The sequence below is a fragment of the Aspergillus undulatus genome (assembly GCF_047715775.1).
Source record: "Aspergillus undulatus strain CBS 261.88 unplaced genomic scaffold BDV17scaffold_73, whole genome shotgun sequence".
NCBI lineage: Eukaryota > Fungi > Ascomycota > Eurotiomycetes > Eurotiales > Aspergillaceae > Aspergillus > Aspergillus undulatus.
This window is the reverse complement of record NW_027396677.1, coordinates 1-20,317: the sequence shown is the minus strand read 5'-3', so window position 1 is coordinate 20,317 and position 20,317 is coordinate 1. Positions and strand designations below refer to the sequence as shown.

General features: G+C 52.2%; 8 protein-coding genes across 8 annotated transcripts; 4 read left to right on the top strand and 4 right to left on the bottom strand.

Moving 5' to 3' along the window:
* Window positions 1-1,818: 1,818 nt before the first annotated feature.
* Window positions 1,819-4,804, top strand: BDV17DRAFT_301269 (putative chromatin assembly factor 1 subunit B; the record flags this gene model as incomplete). Its single annotated transcript, XM_073764216.1, has 6 exons — window positions 1,819-1,922; window positions 1,985-2,000; window positions 2,072-2,174; window positions 2,229-2,465; window positions 2,518-3,568; window positions 3,615-4,804. 6 exons carry the CDS (start codon window positions 1,819-1,821, stop codon window positions 4,204-4,206), a joined length of 2,103 nt encoding a protein of 700 aa, XP_073610978.1. The 3' UTR covers window positions 4,207-4,804.
* On the bottom strand, window positions 4,190-6,129 carry rad14 (DNA repair protein RAD14). Its single transcript, XM_073755611.1, has 3 exons — window positions 5,997-6,129; window positions 5,323-5,932; window positions 4,190-5,235 (listed from the first exon to the last, which is right to left on the bottom strand). The coding sequence occupies exons 1-3, from the start codon at window positions 6,084-6,086 to the stop codon at window positions 4,808-4,810; spliced, it is 1,128 nt and encodes a 375-aa protein (XP_073610977.1). The 5' UTR covers window positions 6,087-6,129; the 3' UTR covers window positions 4,190-4,807.
* Window positions 6,130-7,337: 1,208 nt separating this feature from the next.
* Window positions 7,338-9,865, top strand: BDV17DRAFT_301267 (uncharacterized protein; the record flags this gene model as incomplete). The annotated part of the gene is made up of 5 exons (XM_073764215.1): window positions 7,338-7,364; window positions 8,223-8,450; window positions 8,535-8,665; window positions 8,710-9,173; window positions 9,208-9,865. The coding sequence occupies 5 exons, from the start codon at window positions 7,338-7,340 to the stop codon at window positions 9,486-9,488; spliced, it is 1,131 nt and encodes a 376-aa protein (XP_073610976.1). The 3' UTR covers window positions 9,489-9,865.
* On the bottom strand, window positions 9,379-11,372 carry BDV17DRAFT_275315 (uncharacterized protein). The gene is made up of 4 exons (XM_073759196.1): window positions 10,910-11,372; window positions 10,459-10,834; window positions 9,461-10,412; window positions 9,379-9,399 (listed from the first exon to the last, which is right to left on the bottom strand). The coding sequence occupies exons 1-3, from the start codon at window positions 10,968-10,970 to the stop codon at window positions 9,959-9,961; spliced, it is 891 nt and encodes a 296-aa protein (XP_073610975.1). The 5' UTR covers window positions 10,971-11,372; the 3' UTR covers window positions 9,379-9,399; window positions 9,461-9,958.
* A 481-nt stretch (window positions 11,373-11,853) lies between these two features.
* BDV17DRAFT_284881 (glycoside hydrolase family 71 protein) lies at window positions 11,854-13,570 on the bottom strand (the record flags this gene model as incomplete). Its single annotated transcript, XM_073760609.1, has 4 exons — window positions 11,854-12,496; window positions 12,547-12,772; window positions 12,826-13,354; window positions 13,427-13,570. The coding sequence occupies 4 exons, from the start codon at window positions 13,568-13,570 to the stop codon at window positions 11,854-11,856; spliced, it is 1,542 nt and encodes a 513-aa protein (XP_073610974.1).
* A 1,514-nt stretch (window positions 13,571-15,084) lies between these two features.
* BDV17DRAFT_221414 (protein MEMO1) lies at window positions 15,085-16,742 on the bottom strand. Its single transcript, XM_073755610.1, has 3 exons — window positions 16,525-16,742; window positions 16,404-16,472; window positions 15,085-16,349 (listed from the first exon to the last, which is right to left on the bottom strand). The coding sequence occupies exons 1-3, from the start codon at window positions 16,677-16,679 to the stop codon at window positions 15,470-15,472; spliced, it is 1,104 nt and encodes a 367-aa protein (XP_073610973.1). The 5' UTR covers window positions 16,680-16,742; the 3' UTR covers window positions 15,085-15,469.
* A 525-nt stretch (window positions 16,743-17,267) lies between these two features.
* On the top strand, window positions 17,268-18,099 carry BDV17DRAFT_221395 (uncharacterized protein). Its single transcript, XM_073755609.1, has 2 exons — window positions 17,268-17,563; window positions 17,623-18,099. Exons 1-2 carry the CDS (start codon window positions 17,404-17,406, stop codon window positions 17,970-17,972), a joined length of 510 nt encoding a protein of 169 aa, XP_073610972.1. The 5' UTR covers window positions 17,268-17,403; the 3' UTR covers window positions 17,973-18,099.
* A 1,012-nt stretch (window positions 18,100-19,111) lies between these two features.
* Window positions 19,112-19,577, top strand: BDV17DRAFT_295664 (LSM domain-containing protein; the record flags this gene model as incomplete). The annotated part of the gene is made up of 2 exons (XM_073763111.1): window positions 19,112-19,222; window positions 19,329-19,577. 2 exons carry the CDS (start codon window positions 19,112-19,114, stop codon window positions 19,575-19,577), a joined length of 360 nt encoding a protein of 119 aa, XP_073610971.1.
* Between the last annotated feature and the right edge of the window lie 740 nt (window positions 19,578-20,317).

Sequence of the window (20,317 nt, the reverse complement as noted above, 5' to 3'; positions counted from 1 at the left end):
TGCAGTGCTGTACCAATACCCTGTTTCAAGGGGCGAACATCTCCTGGGTTCCTCGACCTGGCTCTCCGCTCGATCGATCTTGAACCCTCGAATTCTCCGCGACGTCGCCATGTTCTGGACCGGTCCAACCGTCCAAGTCTTGCTAGTGGTACCTCCTGCACGTCACACCTGGCATTCATTCCTCGGAGGACCTGTCTCCTGTGCAGGAAACATGACGCATCGGAATGCTGTCGGCCTCGATGTAATCTGAACCCGTAATCCATTCAATCGGACTACATATCCCCCGACAGATCTAGAGCTTGTCTGTCAATGTCGACTTGATTTCGTCGCGACAAGGCATCGCGGAGTCCACGTTCCTGGGCTGCCGTTACCGTAGTTCGCTGACGTCGAAGGTATGATCAGCTCCGCGTCCATGTCCAGGTCGCTTCATATACCATAGAACTGCGGTCTCGTAAGGAATTACTGAAGGGAAGTAGCGGCCAACGTCTGTGGCCCTGTCTTACGTTGAAGGCCTGTCACTCATCATGGCACGCTCTGCCGCTTTCCCCCCAACATCAATTATCTACCGATTACTACCTTTAGCTTGTTTGCTGGTCTCACTCGTCATTTGCGATATCCGCGGGCCTTATTCACATTCGACAGCAACCATTCCCATCCGCAAGAGAAGGAATCCATCCAGATGCTTAACTCTGGCTCACACTCGGGCTGTACTACAACGGACAACTTGGATGTCCACTTGGTTAGTCCGATACAGATACATGATCTCCTTGTCCCAGCTGTTATTAAGAAATGGTCGTATCGCAGGCGAAAGAGCTGTCCGTTTAGCCTTCGTAACATAGCTCAGGGGCAATTGATTGCTGCACTTGCAGGACCAGTTAGAGCAGTCGCCTATATTTTCTTGTTCCGGGTTGTACAAAGTAGTTTCGGCCACTCTTTATTGACATTTCTCTGCGGTTTTCACAAAGAGTGGCCCATTAAAAAGGGTGCGGGTAGCGAGATCTATATGGACTGAGACAGCAGCGATAACTAGTAGCAGTGATCTCGAGCTTTAAATAGCTTGCTCTACCTTTATGGCATAGACAGTTGCCTGTCTACAAGTGAAAGAAGCTCGACCACTTAGTTCGTTTAAATTCGGTGGACATAGGAGGATTATGTAGATTTGTGTTGTGTCTTTAGGATGCCAGCGACGACGAAGTATATATATTTACACAATAAGATTCACCAAGAGCGATCGAACCACCTACAACCACCGACTGACTACCGACTGAGTAGTATGCCATTACTGCAGTTACAAAAGTATGAAGTATGTTAACGACGTACTCACCAGACTCGTTGATCAACTCCATGTTTACTGTGGTCACTGGTGAGCTGATGCTTAGAATGGAGTCTCTTGTATTGGGCGGGCTGGCGGCGGAAGCGCGCGTGATTGGCGAATGGAGGGCGCGTTCCGACCTCGAAATTCAACGCCAAAGACTGCTTGCTTGTTCAACTTCACCCGAACTCAGGTTACTTTCCACTCAACCACTGTCTGAATTCACTTGATCCCGTTTGCGCTCTTGTATTCCCTGCCTGCGCCCCTCTCCTCCTTCAGCTCGCCCGACTGTCGCCTGACGATCTTCCGACAACACCTCCAGGTCGACCTCTACTTTGGAGCTCCCGCAGCTGAGCGACCTGCACCTCCTCCCCCCCATTTCCGGTCCTGTCACTGCAGTCACCAACTGATCCCCGCCTACTTATTTACCTTGAACTTCTCCCGTAACCTGTACTGCTTGACCTGCGCTCCTCAGACCTCCGTCGATCGGGGGCTCCGTCCTCATCATGAAGGCCACTCCTTTGCTCATTGCCTGGCACAACGAGAATGCCCCCATCTACTCAGTTCATTACGACCCCAATGGCAAGGGCCGTCTGGCTACGGCTGGAAAGTACGTTATACTGCTCCATCTCTACCTTCTCGCGTGTTCTCTGGCTAATGTTCCTGCTCTAGCGATAATAATGTCCGCGTACGTTCGCTTGCCCTTCCTCCCTTCCGATTATCCCTCTGCGCGTTCGACAAGTCTGACCGAAATAATAGCTGTGGAAGGTCGATTCAGTTGGCGAGGAACGAAAAGTAACCTATTTGAGTACCTTGGTGAAACATACACAAGCCGTCAACGTTGTCCGCTTCAGCCCGAAGGGTACGATACCGAATCAAACGCGTCGCCCAAAAGCTCGATGCTAATGTTTCCTAGGTGAAATGCTGGCGTCGGCAGGAGACGATGGAAATGTATTGCTTTGGGTCCCTTCAGAGCTGCAGACACAACCAGGGCTCGGGGAGGATCGGTCAGACGACAAGGAAACATGGCGCGTGAAGCATATGTGTCGGTCGTCTGGCGCTGAGATCTATGACCTCGCGTGGTCACCCGATGGCGTTTTCATGATCACCGGGAGCATGGATAATATTGCTCGGATCTACAATGCACAAACCGGTAAGCTTTGGATGGCGGCATGAGGCAAACAAGCGGTAACCAGATAAAATAGGCCAAATGGTACGGCAGATCGCTGAGCATTCACACTACGTCCAAGGAGTCGCCTGGGATCCCCTCAACGAATTCGTCGCGACGCAATCGTCCGACCGATCTGTCCACATTTACAGCCTAAAGACGAAGGACGGCCAATTTACCCTCACCTCCCATGGGAAGTTCCTCAAGATGGATCTGCCGGCGAGGCGAATCTCGCGCAGCAGTCCTGCTCCGCCAGACCTCTCTATCCGATCTCAGCCCGCTACTAGTAACTCTGTCGCCGTCGCTTCGCCCGCCCCTTCGACTCCAGGGACGCCCATGACCTCACACCTGCCCATGGACCCGCCTCCAGTGTCGCACAGCCGGCGCTCCTCCTTCAGCTCCTCACCAAATATCCGCCGCTCCGCATCACCAGCGCCGTCGCTACCCCTCCCTGCCGTCAAGCCTCTAGACGTGACCTCTCCAGGGCTGGGCGGGCTGGGCGTTAAGAACGCGAACATCTACGCCAACGAAACCTTCACATCATTCTTCCGCCGACTGACCTTTACGCCCGACGGGAGTTTGCTCCTCACCCCTGCAGGCCAATACAAGACGTCGCATATCTCCACGTCAGATCCTGGAAAGACGGTGGACGAGGTCATCAATACAGTCTACATCTACACGCGCGCAGGCTTCAACAAACCTCCAATCTCTCATCTTCCCGGTCACAAAAAGCCTTCTGTTGCAGTGAAATGCTCTCCAACCCTCTATACACTCCGAGAGGCAGCAGAGCCTTCCAAGCACATAATTCTAGATAACTCGTCGGGGCAAGTCGCCTCTGCGCTCACCGACGGGGTTGGTGCTTCGAGCGACGGGAACAAGCCCAACAATGGCGATGACAAGAGCGCGACCACCAAAACCTCAGAATCCCCCGCGCCTAATCAACTTCCACCTCCTGTTTTCTCTTTACCATATCGAGTAGTGTACGCGGTGGCCACTCAGGATGCCGTTTTGGTGTACGACACTCAGCAGCAGGCACCGCTCTGCGTGGTGAGCAATTTGCACTTTGCTACATTCACGGATTTGACATGGTGAGTAAATATCTCTCGTGTCACTGATGCTTTCTAACTTTGCTAGGTCGAACGATGGCTTGACTTTGATTATGAGTTCGTCTGACGGTTTCTGCTCTACCCTCTCCTTTGCTCCAGGTGAATTGGGCCAGCCATACACCGCTCCTATCTCCGCGTCCCAAACGACTGCTGCCACGTCGGGACAGTCAACGTCCACTCTGCCCACGCCTACAGACCCAACAAAGCCAGTCGTGCCCGCAGCTCCCCCGCCACCTGCAAGCCCCGCGCGATCCAACTCAGTATCATCCGTAACGACCCAGCGTGCCTCACAGCAGGCAGAGGTTGTCAACAACCCTACCCCGACCCTCGGGTCCGTCCCTCTAGTAACCGCAACACATTCCGCTCAGCCCCCGGCCACGCTGCCGCTCACTACACCCCCCGAGACACCAATGTCCACTGTCTCCCAAAGCGAGACGAGCAGTACCGCCCTAGGCAAGCGCAGTGACTCCGAAAAGGAAGAGAACCAGGACCCGAACCCAACCGACCAGACCCGACCAGCGAAGAAGCGGCGAGTAGTGCCGACTCTGATCTCGGCGGGCGGCACAGAATCAACCCCGGCGTCGAATGACGGTCCGCCTAATTCGGACGTTCAAGGCTAGATCCGTCTCTCTCCATTCCATACCCGAATCTACTTAGTTGGCCAGGCGTTGCGCTGCGTGCATCCCTCCCCATCAAATCCCATTCAATCAATGACAATCTTCTTGATGATTCATGTGGTCTCCTTGTTCTTCTCTCTCGGCGGCGTTCTATCTCATTGCATCTCGATACCTCTTCTTGTTCCAGTCTCGTATGGAAATCTATTCTATTCTATCTGATGTTCTTTTGGTACCTACTTATCTATATCAAGGGAAATTCTCACGGTTGGTGGACGCTGAGTTGATTGTCTATTCCTTCCCCTGTTTATGAGTATACTGCTGCAGATAGCGCGTGGTTGCCTGCCGCTTGATCGAGTACAACGGTTTCTTTCACGTCTCGATTTGAGGTAGGGCTCAATGTGTGTAGAGGGTGTGGATGTAATGCCTTGACATGGGTTGTTGCTACCGATACATTGAAAATCTATGCAAGGCTTGCCTACATAGTAACCAGCCATGACACGGTTCATTCATTTCTCCTCATTCCTAGGTAGGCATAAGCAACAGTATAACGCAATGGGTATAATAAATAAACAAAACCACCCCCCAAACCCCCAACTACCTAAAACTAAAACTCCAACTCCTCAACCTCCATCCCACACTCAACACATCTCTTCGTGCCCACCCCAGAATCAGGATCAATAACCGCCCTTCCCCACTCATGCACATGCTTCCTACTCCTTCCAATCTCATCCCCAAACGATCCCCCCGCACCACCAATGCCTCCCTTCCCGCGGTTGCGTCGATAAGCCTCAACCCGCGTGCGTTTCTTCAGGTCATCGAGTTTCGACTTGAACTTGGCTTCGCGGCGGCGCTTCTTGTCGGTTTCGCGCTTTTCGAACTCGGCGTCCAACGCTTCGGGCGAACCCCATTTTTTGGAGGAGAACGCATATTCTTCGATTTGGTAGCGGAGGTAGAGCATCATGTTGTTCCAGGTTGATTTGTGTGGGTTTGGGCGTTCGAGGTGTGGAAGGAGGTCTGTGTCGCGGAGTTCAGCTGCATTGATTGAGTCCTTGTTAGCAGGATGCTTGATCAATCGAACATAGAAGGGACTTTCCGGCGGAGGTGGAAGGGAGGGCATACGATCCGTCAAAAGATAATCCTCCTTCGCCTCCGTCTTCGTAAGAAGACTATACCTCTCGGGAAACTTCTCTTTACACCCATGACAAACAGCACACTTCAACTCATCCTCCCACTTCCAATCAATCTCCAGACTCCCACACTCACGACACACCTTCTGCGTACTCTTCTCATCGAGCACGGATATCCCAGGCTCAAAGGGCCCCGCTTTATCACGCCGTAGTGACTTGAGAAGTTGCTGCCGCTCCCACTCCTTCTGTGTCATCCCCACGGGCTTTAAGTCTTTCTCGTCGCGCACGTGGAGGGCCTTGTTGAAGGGGTCGTCCTCGGCCGCGAGGAAACCGCCCTTTGTATCGGTCATTTTGGAGAAGTCGTACTCGACGAATTTTGTAAAGTTGCGGGCGGGTTTTATGCTGTCCAGCGGACCATGGCCGTCGCCCGCTGTTGTATTATTCGGGGCATTGCGGAGGGTAGAGGTTGTTCCGGAGCCGGAGGACGTGAGGGTTGAGTAGGAGCGTTTGACGCCTTTTGTTGGGACTGAGGTAGCAGCATTATTCCGTTGCTCGGCTTCGCGCTGTTCGCGGATTGCCTTTGCTTTCATCCGGTTTATTTCCTGGGTTTGTGTGAGCTGGATGTCGAGTATCGGGTGGCGCGGAGACGAATTATGGTGGACTTACGATTCGTTTGAGTTGCTCTGGGGTGAGTTCGCTTCGTGCGGGCGGCGCGGTGGCAGTAGGTGGGGTCGAGGGTCTTTCTGGAGGAGCCATTTTGTGCCGAAGAGGGGGGAGTTGCTGGGCTGGTGAGAAGTGATCGAGAGGGAGTCACTCGGATGCGTTGGAGAAGAGGCGATCATATCGTTATCGATAAGCTAGCTCACGTGAAGACAAGGAAGGGACTAGTCCGGTTTCGGATGGCTCACTCAGGGCACGCTCAATAGGACTCGGACTCAAAGCAATCAACATTCAAGCCTGCTGGATATTAATCGAGTCGAGAATGGCATATTCGTAGTGAGAGCCGAGTTGAGTCTTTTGGCAGGCTGCATGGGGCATTTCAAGCGACCGGTGCGGCAGCTGGCCGGTTATTCGAGGCGGGAATCGAGTCTTACCTCTTAACTACGAACATGGGTTACTCCTTCCTGCGCCTTCACATACAGTAAACGAGAATCATTCTCTCTTTAAAGGAGGCTTCGTCATTCTAGCTCGGACTGCACTTTTAATAAGGCTGTGAGAGGGCCGGGCGCCGAGTTTGTGCCTACCGTCGATGTTCCGCGAGGCTGATTCTGGGCTGAGGATGAGGAGACGTTGGTGACGGCCTCCTTAATAGACCATTCGTAGAGGGAAGCAAATCTGGCATATGATTCAGGTAAGTTCAATGGGGTTGCCGATCTTAGCAAGATGGCCAAAGTCAGGGTTTCGGAAAGGAGGTTTATTGCACGACTGAATGCAGCTAATCTTAGTTCTATCTATTAACGTTGAGCCCCTTGCGCGATAGTTCCAATCATCTGCTAGTATGGCATATAGAGATTGGAATAAATTTCAGGGAGAATGTCAACCAAGGAGGTGGCGGGGGATGATACAAATCGAGGAAACAAACAAAGTGGTGATGACTGACTAGTTAGGGTTTGACTGATTGGATTTATTAGCGACTCTTGGAGATCTTGTCTGTCCGTGCCCCTCCCAAACTCCATCTCGTCACAATGCCCATTCTTACACTTCTGAATGAGACCCTTGCTCATACTCTTCAACCAGCCTCTGCGCCGTTGCAGCTCTGGTGGGAACGGTACTGTATGCAGTTTCTCTCGCAATATACCGCTTGTACCTCAGTTCACTAGCCGAGGTCCGAAGTTGGCTGCCTTGACGCAATGGTATGGGACTTACTTCGAGCTGTCCAAGGGTGGTGGCGGGCAGTTTCCCTTCAAATACGAGGGATTGCATCGGAAATATGGTCCTGTCTTCCGTTTCTCCAAAATCGAGGCTGTCGATTCTAACAGAACCAGGCTCAATCATTCGCATCAATCCATGGGAAGTGCATATCCAAGTCTCCGAGTTCTTCGAGGTCCTTTACTCCGCATCATCCTACAGCAAGTTACAAAGTCTGGAAAATCGAAATGGCATGCCTACGTCTGCTTTCTCAACGGCGAGCAATGCCCTACATCGCCACCGCCGAGCAGCCCTGAACCCCTTCTTCTCCCGACGAAAGATTGCAGACTACCAAACCCATATTCAGCAGCTCATGGATGAAATATCTGACCGCCTTATCAGGGAGTATTTGGGTAGGGAGGACAAGGTCCTTACGGTAGACCACATGTGGGCGAGTTGGGCGGTGGATATTACTGTGGAATACTGTTACGAGAAGCATTACAACTTTAGAGAGGAGCCGGAGTTTCAATCTGGCTTTACTGGAGCGGTGCTAAATATGCTTGGTGTCCAATTTCCACCTGTATCTCGCCATCGCTAACGCTCCACTCAGTTGGAGCGACGACTTTTTCGGCCTTCTCCATGGCTTCGGGCAGTTATCATGCGTGGAGGGACACTGGCGTGTCGCTCTCGGTTGAACTTTATACTAAGTATAAGCCGAACAGCAAAGGCCAAGAGATAGATAGACCGTCCATGTGTACTTCCAAGGCTTTTGTTATCGCATTCGTGCCGCGAGTCGGTTTGATGGTGAGATAGGGCTAGCTCCGGGTACCTGTACCCGCCCGATAACGCACGGGCTGATTGAGTTCGCGATAGTATACCGTAGTTTTATCTTCTGGGCATCGAAATATTGGACTCATTGTCCGTCTTTGTGCCCTGTCAATCTCAACCCCCGCTGTCATGCCCCAAGCTGCTCCGTCAAGGAACATCCAGCGTCCGGCCATCAACATCGACAAGCCTTGGCTTTTGCCTCCTCCAAGCAAGTAGAAACTGATTAATGTCAACATTATAGACCCAGTCGGGGACCGAGCCATTGAGAAGGCTTCAGTGTCTCTAACACACGGCCGGGTATTGGCGATCAGAGAGAATACAGATTCTTCCCTTATAGGCCCCAGGGGAAGTGATGGCGATGGTAATGGTAATGGTGACGATGAGCAGGTGGTTGACCTGAAAGGGTTGTTCTTGTGTCCTAGCCTCATTGGCGCCCATGTCCACGTAACAGCAACACCTGGGGAGCAAAGCCTCAAGAACACATAGAAGGCAATTCCCGCGTCCATGAACAATTACCGGACGACTTAGGTTGTGCGGGGGATGCTAGCCTGGGGCTTCACGACCGTCCGCGGCTGCGGTGGTGCAGACGCAGCCCTCAAGCAGGCAATCGATGAGTGGCTGATCATCGGGCCCAGGCTCAACATTGCTGGACATGCCTTGTCTCAAACGGGCGGGCACGGGGACCAGCGCGATGCACACCAAGTGCCGGTCATCAGTGCTGCGCTGGGCAAAAGCCAGGAATAAGCCGGCTTTGCGATGGCGAAGCGGAGTGCATGGTCGCCGTCCGCGATGAGATGCGTAAGGGCGGGAACTTTACCAAGATCATGGCTGGTGGTGGAGTCTCAAGCAGACTCAATAACCTTGCGCACGCACAGTTCCTGCCCGGGGAGATCTCGGCTATTGCACAGACCGCTGCTTCATTTGATACGTATGTTACTGCTCATGCCTACTCGAATCGAGCAATGCGGCACGCGGCTGAGAATGGCGCACGGGGGATAGAGCATGGCAATCTCCTCGATGAAGAGACGGCAATCTACCTCGCCAGCAAGGATGCCTTCTTCACTCCGACCCTAGCAACATACCACGCGCTTATGAAATCTCCCTTCAACAAGTGGATCACGGGGGATTTGATGAGAAGGAATGTGCGAGTCATGGAATCGGGGTTGCGTTCGCTCCAAGTCGCCGACAAGGCAGGCCTCAGACCTGGTGGCTTCGATGCAGCCCTTTCGGAACAACGAGTTTTCAATCCGCGCGCAGATCCAGTCTAGCCTCGATGTGCTGTATAGTGCGACAATCAACCCGGCGCGAATGATGGAAATGGAGAACGATGTTGGACGGGTGGCCGAAGGGATTTTTGCGGACTTACTCGTGCTGAAGTCGAATCCATTTGTGTCTGTCAGGGTCCTCGATGAGCCGGTCAACATGCTAGCTGTGATCAAGGAAGGTCGGGTTACCTTTAGTCAGTGCCGCAGCTTCCTGTAGATGTTTAGCCGTCAACCAGAAACAAATAAGCAAAATTCAGGCAGAAAACTGTCCATCCAGAGTTCGGACCGACAGACCGTTTGCAAATCTTGTTCTGTCTCTGCAGATCAGGATATGAAGCAGGGCCTCCAAGCAGGAATGAAAAGAAATGGTATCTGGCAGCAACGCTCCAACTCTCGCTTGAGGAAATGAACAATCCGAGCTTGTAAATGGACGAGTTGCCCAGGCAGGTAAGGAAGGTACGACCCCCTCCTGGAGCTGAAGCCCAGTTGGGAAGGAACATCCCCAGGCCACTTATAGAGGGCACGATCCCAGACCTGAGTCTCACCTAACACGGAAGGAGCTCGGGGTTCGGGAGCTGACAATAACAATAACAACTAACAAAGACATGTATGCATGCTCAAAACAAAAGTAACCTCCACCAAGCAATACACGAATCTTCAAAGTGCCAAAACAGGTACAACATCTCTCTAAGCAGGTAAAACCACGCAATCAATCCCCCTGCCCTTCAAATCCCCATCAATGTTCCGAATCTCCTTGGCATAGTATGGCTGTCTCGGCAACTGTAGCTTCCACCTTTGCCTAAGATGAAGATCTCTCAGTGGCTCCAAGAACACAGGTAGCTTCTCAACAGGCTCGGAGAACCAACTCCCGCTCAGTTGTAGCGTAAATGTCTGTAATCCCTTCATGCGGGTCACGGCGCAACACGTCTCGAGCCACTGCTGGCGGCCAGCGGAGAAGTATACGGACTTTACCGGGTCTTTGCTGGGGAGCCAGTGACCGGGGAATGCCCAGCTGAGCTCAACCGCGCGGATAGCGTCCCAAAAATCGGAGGGGATTGTGAGACAAAGATAGGTGAGAGACCAGGTATTGCTGAATTCGAAGGTATTGAGGGTGTAAAGGAGGTGTATGGACTCGGAATAGCTGGAATTATTAGTGCGGATTTCCTAAGGGGTAAGATGTTTCGTACATCTGCTTGCACACCAGCGGAAGCGCAAGAAGACCATTCAGCTGAGAGTCTGCCTCGCTGCAACTACTCTTGCTATAACCAGGCAAGGGGAGTCCAGCGCGACAGATATCGCAAGAACCCACGGCAGGACAGATGACATGACCCATCCGCCTATCAGACCTCTGGATTATGTGGATGCGCATACCGCCGAGGACTTGCTCCCAGATCATCACCCTTAGCTCTGGCGACAGCTTTGCGAGCAGCGAACTCTGCAACTGAGCCTCCCATATCAGTTTCGAGTCAGGTTGCGATTGTTTAGGCTGCTGCGACTGCGACTGTGTTCGGGTGGAGAGGGCGCTTTGTCTGCGGGGGCGGGGGAGGGCCGTCGGCTTATTGTCTTATTGCTGGTTAGTATGCGATCCTGCGGCATGGTCTTTGTCCGAAACAATGAAGCAAAGAGGCAGGAACAGACTTTGGTACCGATGAGCTAGCACATCCTCCCAGGAAAACACGCCTTGTTTGATCCTCGCCATGGTCGGGTCTGTATGACTGCAGTGGGTCCGATTGTAGATGAGGGGAGAGTACGAGGTAGGAGTAGGGTGGTGATGAGGAAACGCGTTAACAAAGCATATTGTCGTTTAATCGCAGAATTTCGAGCAGAATATGAAGAAGTAAGTGGTCTCGTGAGAAGTGCACAGACCGACAGTAGGTCCTTAAGACAAGAAGTCGCAATCACGTAAGATGCGCGATTTGGGGAAGTTGTGGCTGTGAGGGCGTGCGTGAGGGGAACAATGCGTGACGTTGCGGCCAGGTCGCAACGGCGTCTGCTTGGGCTCTCGGCGTAGGGTCAGAGCATACGAGAGAAAAGAGAGAAGACCTAGAGGATAATAAGACGTTCATATTGAAGAACGAGGGAAGAGTCGGTGAGAGTGTCGAAAGGGGCCGGGGATGGTTGTCTTTAAAAGGAAAGAAAGATAAGGGTATACCACACATAGATAAGAGTCACTGCCCCTTTCTTGGTGCTCCTTCGGGGGATTTCTTCCCTTCCCCCCTCCCCACACCCCGACCAAAAGTATAGATACTCCTATACTTCCTCGGTTGAAATATTTACAGAGCACCGAGTACAGGCTATTGACCGCATGAAACCGGATTACTGTTTGCTCGCCGAAATCGGAGACAGGGAGTCGTCCCGTCCCGCCCCGAGACTGATAAGAGTATAGACACTATAGAGTATGCTCAACAGAGAAGGTAAGCATGTGACAATTTAATATGTACACTTTTGACTGCAACAGACCACAAGCAAGCGAGAGCGAGAAACGGGTGTCTGAATAATAACACTAAACGAATGACAACACCGCATCAGCAATCAGCCGAGTACGTCGCAAAAGAGACCACTACACAACCCCAACCCGATACCTACGCAGGAGTCTGAGAAGCAGTAGCCGCAGAAGAAGAAGCCTGAGCCCCAGTAGCCTGGGCCTGGGAGCCACCAGCCGCCAAAGTATTAGTCGGACAAGGCGCATTCAACCCCTGCGACAACATCGCCAGCCCAGTCGCATCCAACGAATCAACCGTCTCCTCGCGCGGCACGACCCCAACATACGCATTGAAGTTATAGATGCCGCAGATACACTCGTCCACTATATCCTTCAAGCTAGTATCAGATGAGACCGTCTCGCCATCGCGCACAATCGCGAACGTCTGCTGTCCCACGCCCATCGGGGCAGCGAATGCGCTTGCGCCGGCTGGTGCCTCGAAAGTCTCTTCGTTGTCGCCAGAGGTTACCTGGATTGTTGCGGGTGATGTGAGGAGCGAGACGACGAAGACCTCATCCTGCATAATCTCCCAGCCGTCGGGACGCCCGCGGAAGAAATTACCCGTTGAGTTGTCAGGGCTCCCGCCCATGGTGGTGTCGGTTGCGTCGCACTCGACGTCCTTGGGTGTGGGGCGGTACCAGTAGATGAGTTTATCTTCGTCGATGTATGGGTCTGGTGAAGTCTCGCCGGCCTTGTAGGCGGCGATGAAGGGGCGAGACATTTCAAGCCAGCCGTTGTGTGGCCTAGTCGGTCAGCTTCGGCCAGGTTGAGTACTAAGTTTGGATTAACTCACATATCCATCACCCATTTCGAAGCGCCATCATCTGTATGTGGTGAGGACAGGGGCCCGATATAGTGCGACTCGCCATAGTCGTTCCAAGTAACGATCTCGACGAACCGGGGACCAAGCTCGAGAAGCTCTCGCCAGCGGTTATACCAAAGCAGATCACCGGGGAACACCCAGTTCTTACTATACGACACCTCGCCGCCGAAGTGCGTGAAAAACCAGCCGGAGGCAGCTATCTCTCATGAGCCACGTCATAGCAAAATCAGGGATAGATGGTCAACTCACGCGCAAGGTAGGGCTTCCCGTCTAGAGCATCAATATACGCCTGATCCCCATCAACAACGGTAACATTCGCCCCCGGCTTCGGCGCCTTATTATTGCCATCATTGTCCCAAGCCATCCAGTTCAGAGCACTATCCACGTCGCCGAAATCACCCTCGCCTGGGTGGTAGTTCGGGGCCCAGAAGATATCCGTCCCCGCGCTAGATTCGATCTGCGCTACGTCGATGCCATCGCCTGCAAAGGACGAGACGAACACTTTGTCGTCGACCATGAGTTGTGCCGGCTCAGATGCGTATTGCGCGATTTTCTGACCTACGGCTGCAGCCTGGTCTGTGTGGTACCAGTTGAAGTCGAACGAGATGAAGACCTTCATGTCGTTGTTGGCGGCAGACTCGTACGCGTATTGCAGCTGGGTGTCGGTGAATGGGTCGACACCGATGTTGAGCGCGAAGGCATCAATGCCTAGGTCTTTGGCCTGCTGCATGTCTAGGTCGTAGTCTGCGGCGCTTTGGCGGTTGCTTGAGATGCCAATCTAGTTACGTACTGAGGTTAGAGACTAGGGCATGGGCTCTTCACCTATCGTCTGGCGTTTGGGTGAACGAACCATGAAATGGCAAAAGACAAGTCTGTCAGTACTGGTTCCATTCTGGCGCGCAACATGCTTGTGGCCGTGAGTTTTTGTTTCCTTCAGCTGAGGGAAGGCTGCGGCGCTTGCCGCGAGGGATAAGAGGAGCGCTTTCAGATGCATGATCTAGGCAGTCAGCATTTACTTCACCGTTTTCCCAGGGGAAATGCATGACCATACCATCAACGGAGAAATAGCAAGTCAGTCAGCGACCAAGAGAGATAGGATATATCAGTACAGTGCAATGCAACGCTCTCCTATAATTGGCCCTGTCCCCCAAGCCATGAAACGATCAGCAACAGCATCCAGGAACAAAAAGAAGATCTCCTACTCACCTGCTTAAGTCCTGTTCCTCAACACATTTACATGTGCATGCCATCTCCATCATTTTCACAATGCCTGAGACGCCCTTTTATATCCATTCATCCCCATTCCCATCGCCCCTTACAGCAAAGATACTCCGCTCGCCATAACATCTCCTAACCCCATCACAAGGCCCGACTAGAGATCAACCCGAGCAATGCAGGCGGGCACATCTAGCCGAAATTCTCGTCAGTATCCATCCATTCATACTCCCGTGAAACTGAATGCGGAATGCGTGATCGCCGATCTATACCGAATCATATGGGCAGACTATATTCCGTAGAAGGCTCTCTCTCTGCGCCCGACAGCCCGCCATTCTTCAGCACGTCAAGCGACACTGTCAGATGGACTTGAAACATGCTCATTAGCGAGTAATATTAGCGATGGACAACCGGGACTGGTGCCTCCAGTTGCAGTGGGAGATCTCCACTGGATGCAGAGTTGGACCCCTGGATGATGACGTTGGCATGGCTAGCTAATACTCAGGTTAGAGCTGCTGCCACCTAAGTGCTAAGTGCTAGGAAGTGGTATTATCAAGATTAGTTGTGGCTTGCTATGCCGGCGTGCAGTGTGTACTATGCACCCCGGGGAAGGCCCGGGATCGCCCCGTCTCCGCCGCTTTCCCACGGATTTTCCTTTTAAGTCCATCACTATGGCCAAGTATAATTTACAGAAAAGGTACTCACACTGCTCTCTGTTCCATGCCCATGGCTTATCTTGTAACATTCAGGCGAATGCAAATGCAACTCACGAACGCCGACCACAGCGTATTCCCGACATCCTTAGCCGTTGCATCCCCATGCATGATTGGCATGCACAGTGGCCCACACTCTGCCTTCTAGACGAGAACAGACCCTGGACCCGAATAGCGCAGAAGGAAATTTTTTGATATTTGTTGAAGTCAGCAAAACTCATGCTGCCTGTAAGTAAACAAGCCACGCGATCTCATCACCAGACATAACCATCCAGATTCGGCACTCGTCAGCGCGGATAATCCCTGTTGCGTCGAGTTCTCGATGTCAGGAGAACGAAGGGTCACTGAGCTAAGCCTCCGTAATTTGAAGTGGCGTCCCTAGGCTGGGCCTAGACGGTCCTTGAGGTTGTGGAAGTTGCTGGCTTCATTACTCTCTGCTGTATAGTACCTGCTATACTCTATTTAAATGATACCCACGGAGCCTCCACGCCTCAGAGAAGGGACTAGATGCATAGCACCTGCATCGGTACGCAAACGAATTCGAAATGGTCGCCATTGGATCGCCGCTCCGGATCTCGAGTCCCGAATGTGCTCGTAGGATAGATAGGGTAGGTCTGGGTTTGTCGAGTTCGACTACCTAAAATCTTCGGCCGCCGCGAGTACTCCAATGTTCACAATGCCGGACACGGTGTAACCCTCCTGAGCAATACCATCCAGATTGTTATGGAGAGTCCACGATGTCCGGGCCATGTGATAAAATAGATTGTCTTGGGAATTTCGTCACTACTCGTTTGCCCACTAAATGAAGACTGTGAGACACTTGAGATGGATGTGAAGTTACTGGAATGATTCGCATTGGTCAGTCTGAAAGCCCAAATGAAAGTGCCTAAATATATCTCACGAAACGGCGGTCTACGTGCGATTACGGGCTAGCCCAAGTAAGTAGATGCATTACCTTTGCAGACCTACAACACGGCAAAGGCGGAAACATAGCTAACCGAGCTATCATAGACGTCGTCAGTGATATCCGCGCTGCGCTCATATCGAGCGAAGTGGAACTTTCCCTTCGTTCCATCTCGCTGCTGTCCAGCGGCTTCAATGGCAGCCATTATGACGCCGATGGGGTGGCGACCGCAGACTGTATTCCCTGTCTTCTCGAGGCTGCCAGTGAAGTTCCCGGTCTTGCCCGTTGCGATTGCTGCCATGGTGGCGATATCAAAGGCAGAAATACTTTCATGGATTGCCGGTTCCCCTCTCTGTATGCGGTCCCGTCGCTGAAGTTGATGGCCTGCAGAGGCGAGGTCGATCTTCCCTCGGATCTCGCTGGCGTCATTCTCTGGCTGTGGAAGCGCATCTGAAGACAGCGGCAGCCTTGGTCCCGGCTGGGGAGCTTGAGGGACGTAGTATGTGTATCGGAAACGGAGGCCCCAGTGGCAAAAGTCCGAGCTAATGACGAATGCATTGCTTGGATCTTCTAGGTATGGAGCGAGCAATTCGCCAAACGCCTTTTCCGTTGTCGTAGAAGTGCTTCCGACTAGGATGGGCACCAGTGGGGGATACTCTGCCGTGGATTTGCCTGGGTGCTGAAGTTGCAGAAGGCGATGGATATATGGAAGATGCAGCTCTATACTGTGTTCATCTTCGTCAACGGATTGGGACATGGCTTCAAAGGCGATTGTTGAACCATTTGGCTTGACTGCGGAGCTTGATCGGAGCTTCGTGATAAGCTCCGTATCGAGCGGGAGAGGGTCGTCGGATAGCGGGGTATAGTAGCCGGTCAGGCTGGGGAGGGCAAGACTCGTGAAGTAGTGATGATGCGAAGGACCGAAAACGAATATGCGTTTCCTGGAGAGGATGTGTTAAATAGAGAAAGGTTATCAGCACATCATGATGGCTCACGCTTTGGACAGATCCAGAGCCTTGTAAGCGTAGGCGGCGCATGCTCCAGAGTACCTATATCCCGCATGTCTAGACTCGGATATTAGTACCTAGATTCAAAAACACGTTCCTGGAGTCATACGGTGCAATAATAATTCGTGCGCCAGGAACTGGCAGAGAGCCCAGCCCCTCGATGGTGTCCGGTACCTGAGCCAGCCATTGATCGAGCTGACGGGTGAGGCCCTGGCGGTCGTCCGAATACCAGGAACCCGAGTGAGAAGCAACTCTGGAGCTCATTCTGAGATTGCTTGCCTAGATTCAAGAGTTCTGTGACTTCGATGGAGCGGTTGTTGGTGGCCGAGTCTTGGATGTTTGTTGCTGAGGGGAGAAGCGGGGAAGTGTTCGTAGCCTCGTCATGGCTCACTACAGAATGACAAGGCCAGACAGTCTGGTTGAGGACTCGAATTGCATGCAGCTTGGCTTCTAATGCCGAAAGAGCTTATACCTAGAGAATCTAGTGCAGTATTTATTTACGGATTGGTATACCTGTAACATCTCGCCAATAGATGCTTAGAAAGAGTATCTGGCAGCGATCCTCATGCTAGCGCTCTATATATCCCCGCACCGCTAGTCGCTACGAGCCATATCCTCAAACACCACATACATAGGTCGCAACAAACAAGGCCAATTTTATCAGAATCTAACTGACTTTCAGACATACTTTCCTTTTGAAGAGCAGTTGGTGATATTTTACAGTGCGAATACTGAGTCGTGATGCCAATTAAACCCGATGGGGCATAGCGCATACTTTGTGTACTGGGACTGCGACGCCAGCACGCGTACATAGATTCTTCCTCGCGTGCTCCTTATCTTCCATGCTCCAACCACTACAACCGCACCTTAAATACTTGACTTCAGGCCTGTTATATACTTCTCAAAACACCGCTTACTCTATCCCAGTCAACTCTTCATAATTTTGAGTTAGCTATCAAACTCAATTTGCTCGATTCGCCTCGCCGCCATGTCCCTCAAGCGCAAGGCCTCATTTCCAACAATCGCATCCCCACAATCACCTCAGAATGCCATTGACCGATCATTCATGGACGACAGTCCAAAGCACCTTCATTGCCGGACAAGGAAGCGCGTGAGAGATGATCGCCCAGATGAGCAAACCGTATATGGTGAGACAACCTCGCGGCCCAGCATCTTCCAGCGAACCGCTAACGTTGTCTGGAAACAGACAAAACCCTTCGCTGGCTATTCACAGCACAGCAGCGCGTGCAGCAGATACCCACACCCCCAGCAGACCAAGACGAAGACATGGAACCGGAATCGCCGACTCCCGTCGTCGACCGTCGCCAAAAATCCCTCCTTCAATTCTTCCGCCCTGCCCATTCCCAGACCCCTCGCGAGCCCTGTCCCTCTACACCCATGAGCCAATTCTCGAGTGATGTCCTACAAGGGGGTAACGATTTTCCACACGGTCCCAGCGTTGGAATGGCTTCACCGGCGACCCCGAGTGGCGACGGTACAATGGCGCCAGCACCCGGGTTCGCTGACCGCGACATGGACATGGACATGGATTTATGAAATGACGAATCATTTTGGGGGCTTCAGGCCCCCAGGGGATGGGCAGGGACCCTTGAATGGATATAATGGTTCCTGTCTGTCAGAGACATGCAGTGCAAGCTGCGCGATTTGATACCTACCTGCTTTTATACCCTGGTCCCACGATTGCGGACCCCTCAATTGCTTATTTGCGTCTCTTGATCCTTCTAAGCGTTGTACCCTCGATCAAGGTCAATGGTCGCGGGCGATCATTTGTGCATCGGTGGACATTGATATGCGGTTTATTCACCTTTTTTATTTTTCTTTTGTTTTCCTTTTTTTTCTTTCTTTTTTTTTTGCTGCTCCACGGTTGTTGCGAAGCGTTTGCTTTTCGGCTGACGGCCGCTGCACTGCAGACGCACTTCTCGCCTATTTACTCTTCGAGGGCTGGGATATGAAGATGAGAATTTAGACCCGGTTATTCTCGGAGAGATAGTCCCTCGCAATACCTGGGATAGGGCCTGTACAGCTTATCACAACATAATGGAGGCAATGAACGCACCTCTATACCAAGTTCATCAAGCACGCCTACATCAGCCGCAAAGCGGATATAAGCCGGAAACTAGAGTTCAGACAGCAAAGGCTTGGATACTACCTCTGGTCAATACTTACTGAACTATACTCTAGCTAGATCCACATAATAGCTCAGCTACTTCGCACAATAGGTAATAGAACCTCCGATATACACCCGCTTATATAATGGCGTCATGCGGGGAGCTTATAGGAGTTTCTGCCTGGTATTTCAGGCGGCATTACCCGCGCGCGGCCTCAACCTTCGAGACTCGAGAGCATCATCGCAACACGCAAAAGAATCCATCGGCTTCCCTGAACCCCGCCCGTGACGCACCAGCGTCCTCCAATCCAATCCAGTCAAAGCATCCAGAACAGAACAAAGACTCACTCAATCCCGCTAATCAACTCAGCCAGTCTAGACTTAGCTCAACACACAAGCGGCCGTCGTCCAGAAAATCATCGATCAAAGAGCGATCCAGAACCGGGCCGGATCGCGTATCCTCTCCCACCTTCCAAGGTTCAGTCTGTGTCTCACTCAGCCCAAGTTGGAAATTGAGCGTGAGCTCCCCGTCGAATCAAGCCACTTTTTTTGATTGGTTGAAGGCACTATGGACGAGGACCAGGCTGTTCGATACTTGGGATCGCTGATCGGGAAGACGCTGCGAGTGCACGCGACAGACGGGCGAGTTTTCGTGGGCGTGTTCAAGTGCACTGATGCGGTAAGATAGAAGCTGAAACTTCCGAGTCGTTGATTCGCATTTGACTTGCAGAGTCAAGAAATCCTACGGTTGAGACATGGTACTGATTCGTTCTTCTGACGTCTAGGCTCGGAATATCATTCTCGCCAACACGCATGAATACAGATATCCCACAACGGCGGCCGTTCGAGATGCAGCCTTGAAAGTGGAGGAGGCGGCGGCGTCTACGTCCGAGTCTCAGACTCAAAGTTTGGTGGAAGAGACGCAGAACCTAAAATTAAATATGACGAGTCGATTCATTGGGCTTGTGGTTGTTCCGGGTCAACATATCACGAGCATCGAGTTAGAGGAGAAGCCGTGGGAAAAGGACACTTGAGGCCCTGCAACAAACACAGCGGAACGCATCCGCGATGGCATCGTGATTGTGGCGGCCGTCAGTTACGATTCTTGACGATTTACTTCCATGGCGAAATCTAGTGCCCATTACGACTTGTCTCTTCGACGGGCCCCTTTCTTTGCTTTTTCCTATCACCTCGTTGGTGTCTTTCCAGGCGCTTGTGTATGGAAGTGATGTGATATGCACTGTTCACGTGGGGGAATCGTGATACCGTCTGTGGTTGATGGATTCGGAAGCAGCCTGGTTTTGGTGCAGATGTTGACGCACTGGGCGTGCAATGCGGTATCGCACTGTCATCTGTGCAGTGTGCCCCCTGCAAGAGGAGGCTCAAGCTTGCCTTGACTGGACATCGTGTCCAACTCTTGCTCAAAGTTGGTCCACTTTCGGTGAGGTGCCAAGGTCTAGGTGCGAGGAGTGAAACCTGCTGCAACGTGGTTAGGGAGGAAATGACGAAACAGATCGAACTGCGTTATCTTGGCGCAGCAACTGCGACTTGGCAGCATCATCCATGGTCCTGATTTTGTGGACTGAGCTCGGGGATAAACTGGCGGTGTTCCTGCAGTTCGAGGAGTACTCTGTAAGAGTATGATGCCTTGAAAAGTCGGACGGAGATACGACTTCGCGGCCCGGTTGCGCGCTTGCTCATCACTCTCTGGGAACGCCACTCTGTTAAAACGAGAACCCGAACCGAGGAGACGGCGAAAATGGAGCAAAAAAAA

Coding starts and splice junctions, on each gene's coding strand:
- BDV17DRAFT_221414 (XM_073755610.1), bottom strand. CDS start 16,679: ATGAGCTCCAGAGTTGCTTCTCACTCGGGTTCCTGGTATTCGGACGAC. Junction 16,473..16,524: donor GCACGAATTATTATTGCACC/GTATGACTCCAG, acceptor ATCCGAGTCTAG/ACATGCGGGATATAGGTACT. Junction 16,350..16,403: donor GCTCTGGATCTGTCCAAAGC/GTGAGCCATCAT, acceptor CATCCTCTCCAG/GAAACGCATATTCGTTTTCG.
- BDV17DRAFT_275315 (XM_073759196.1), bottom strand. CDS start 10,970: ATGGCGAGGATCAAACAAGGCGTGTTTTCCTGGGAGGATGTGCTAGCT. Junction 10,835..10,909: donor GCTAGCTCATCGGTACCAAA/GTCTGTTCCTGC, acceptor ACCAGCAATAAG/ACAATAAGCCGACGGCCCTC. Junction 10,413..10,458: donor CCGCTGGTGTGCAAGCAGAT/GTACGAAACATC, acceptor TAATAATTCCAG/CTATTCCGAGTCCATACACC.
- rad14 (XM_073755611.1), bottom strand. CDS start 6,086: ATGGCTCCTCCAGAAAGACCCTCGACCCCACCTACTGCCACCGCGCCG. Junction 5,933..5,996: donor CAGAGCAACTCAAACGAATC/GTAAGTCCACCA, acceptor ACACAAACCCAG/GAAATAAACCGGATGAAAGC. Junction 5,236..5,322: donor GGATTATCTTTTGACGGATC/GTATGCCCTCCC, acceptor CAATCAATGCAG/CTGAACTCCGCGACACAGAC.
- BDV17DRAFT_221395 (XM_073755609.1), top strand. CDS start 17,404: ATGTCCCTCAAGCGCAAGGCCTCATTTCCAACAATCGCATCCCCACAA. Junction 17,564..17,622: donor AGATGAGCAAACCGTATATG/GTGAGACAACCT, acceptor GTCTGGAAACAG/ACAAAACCCTTCGCTGGCTA.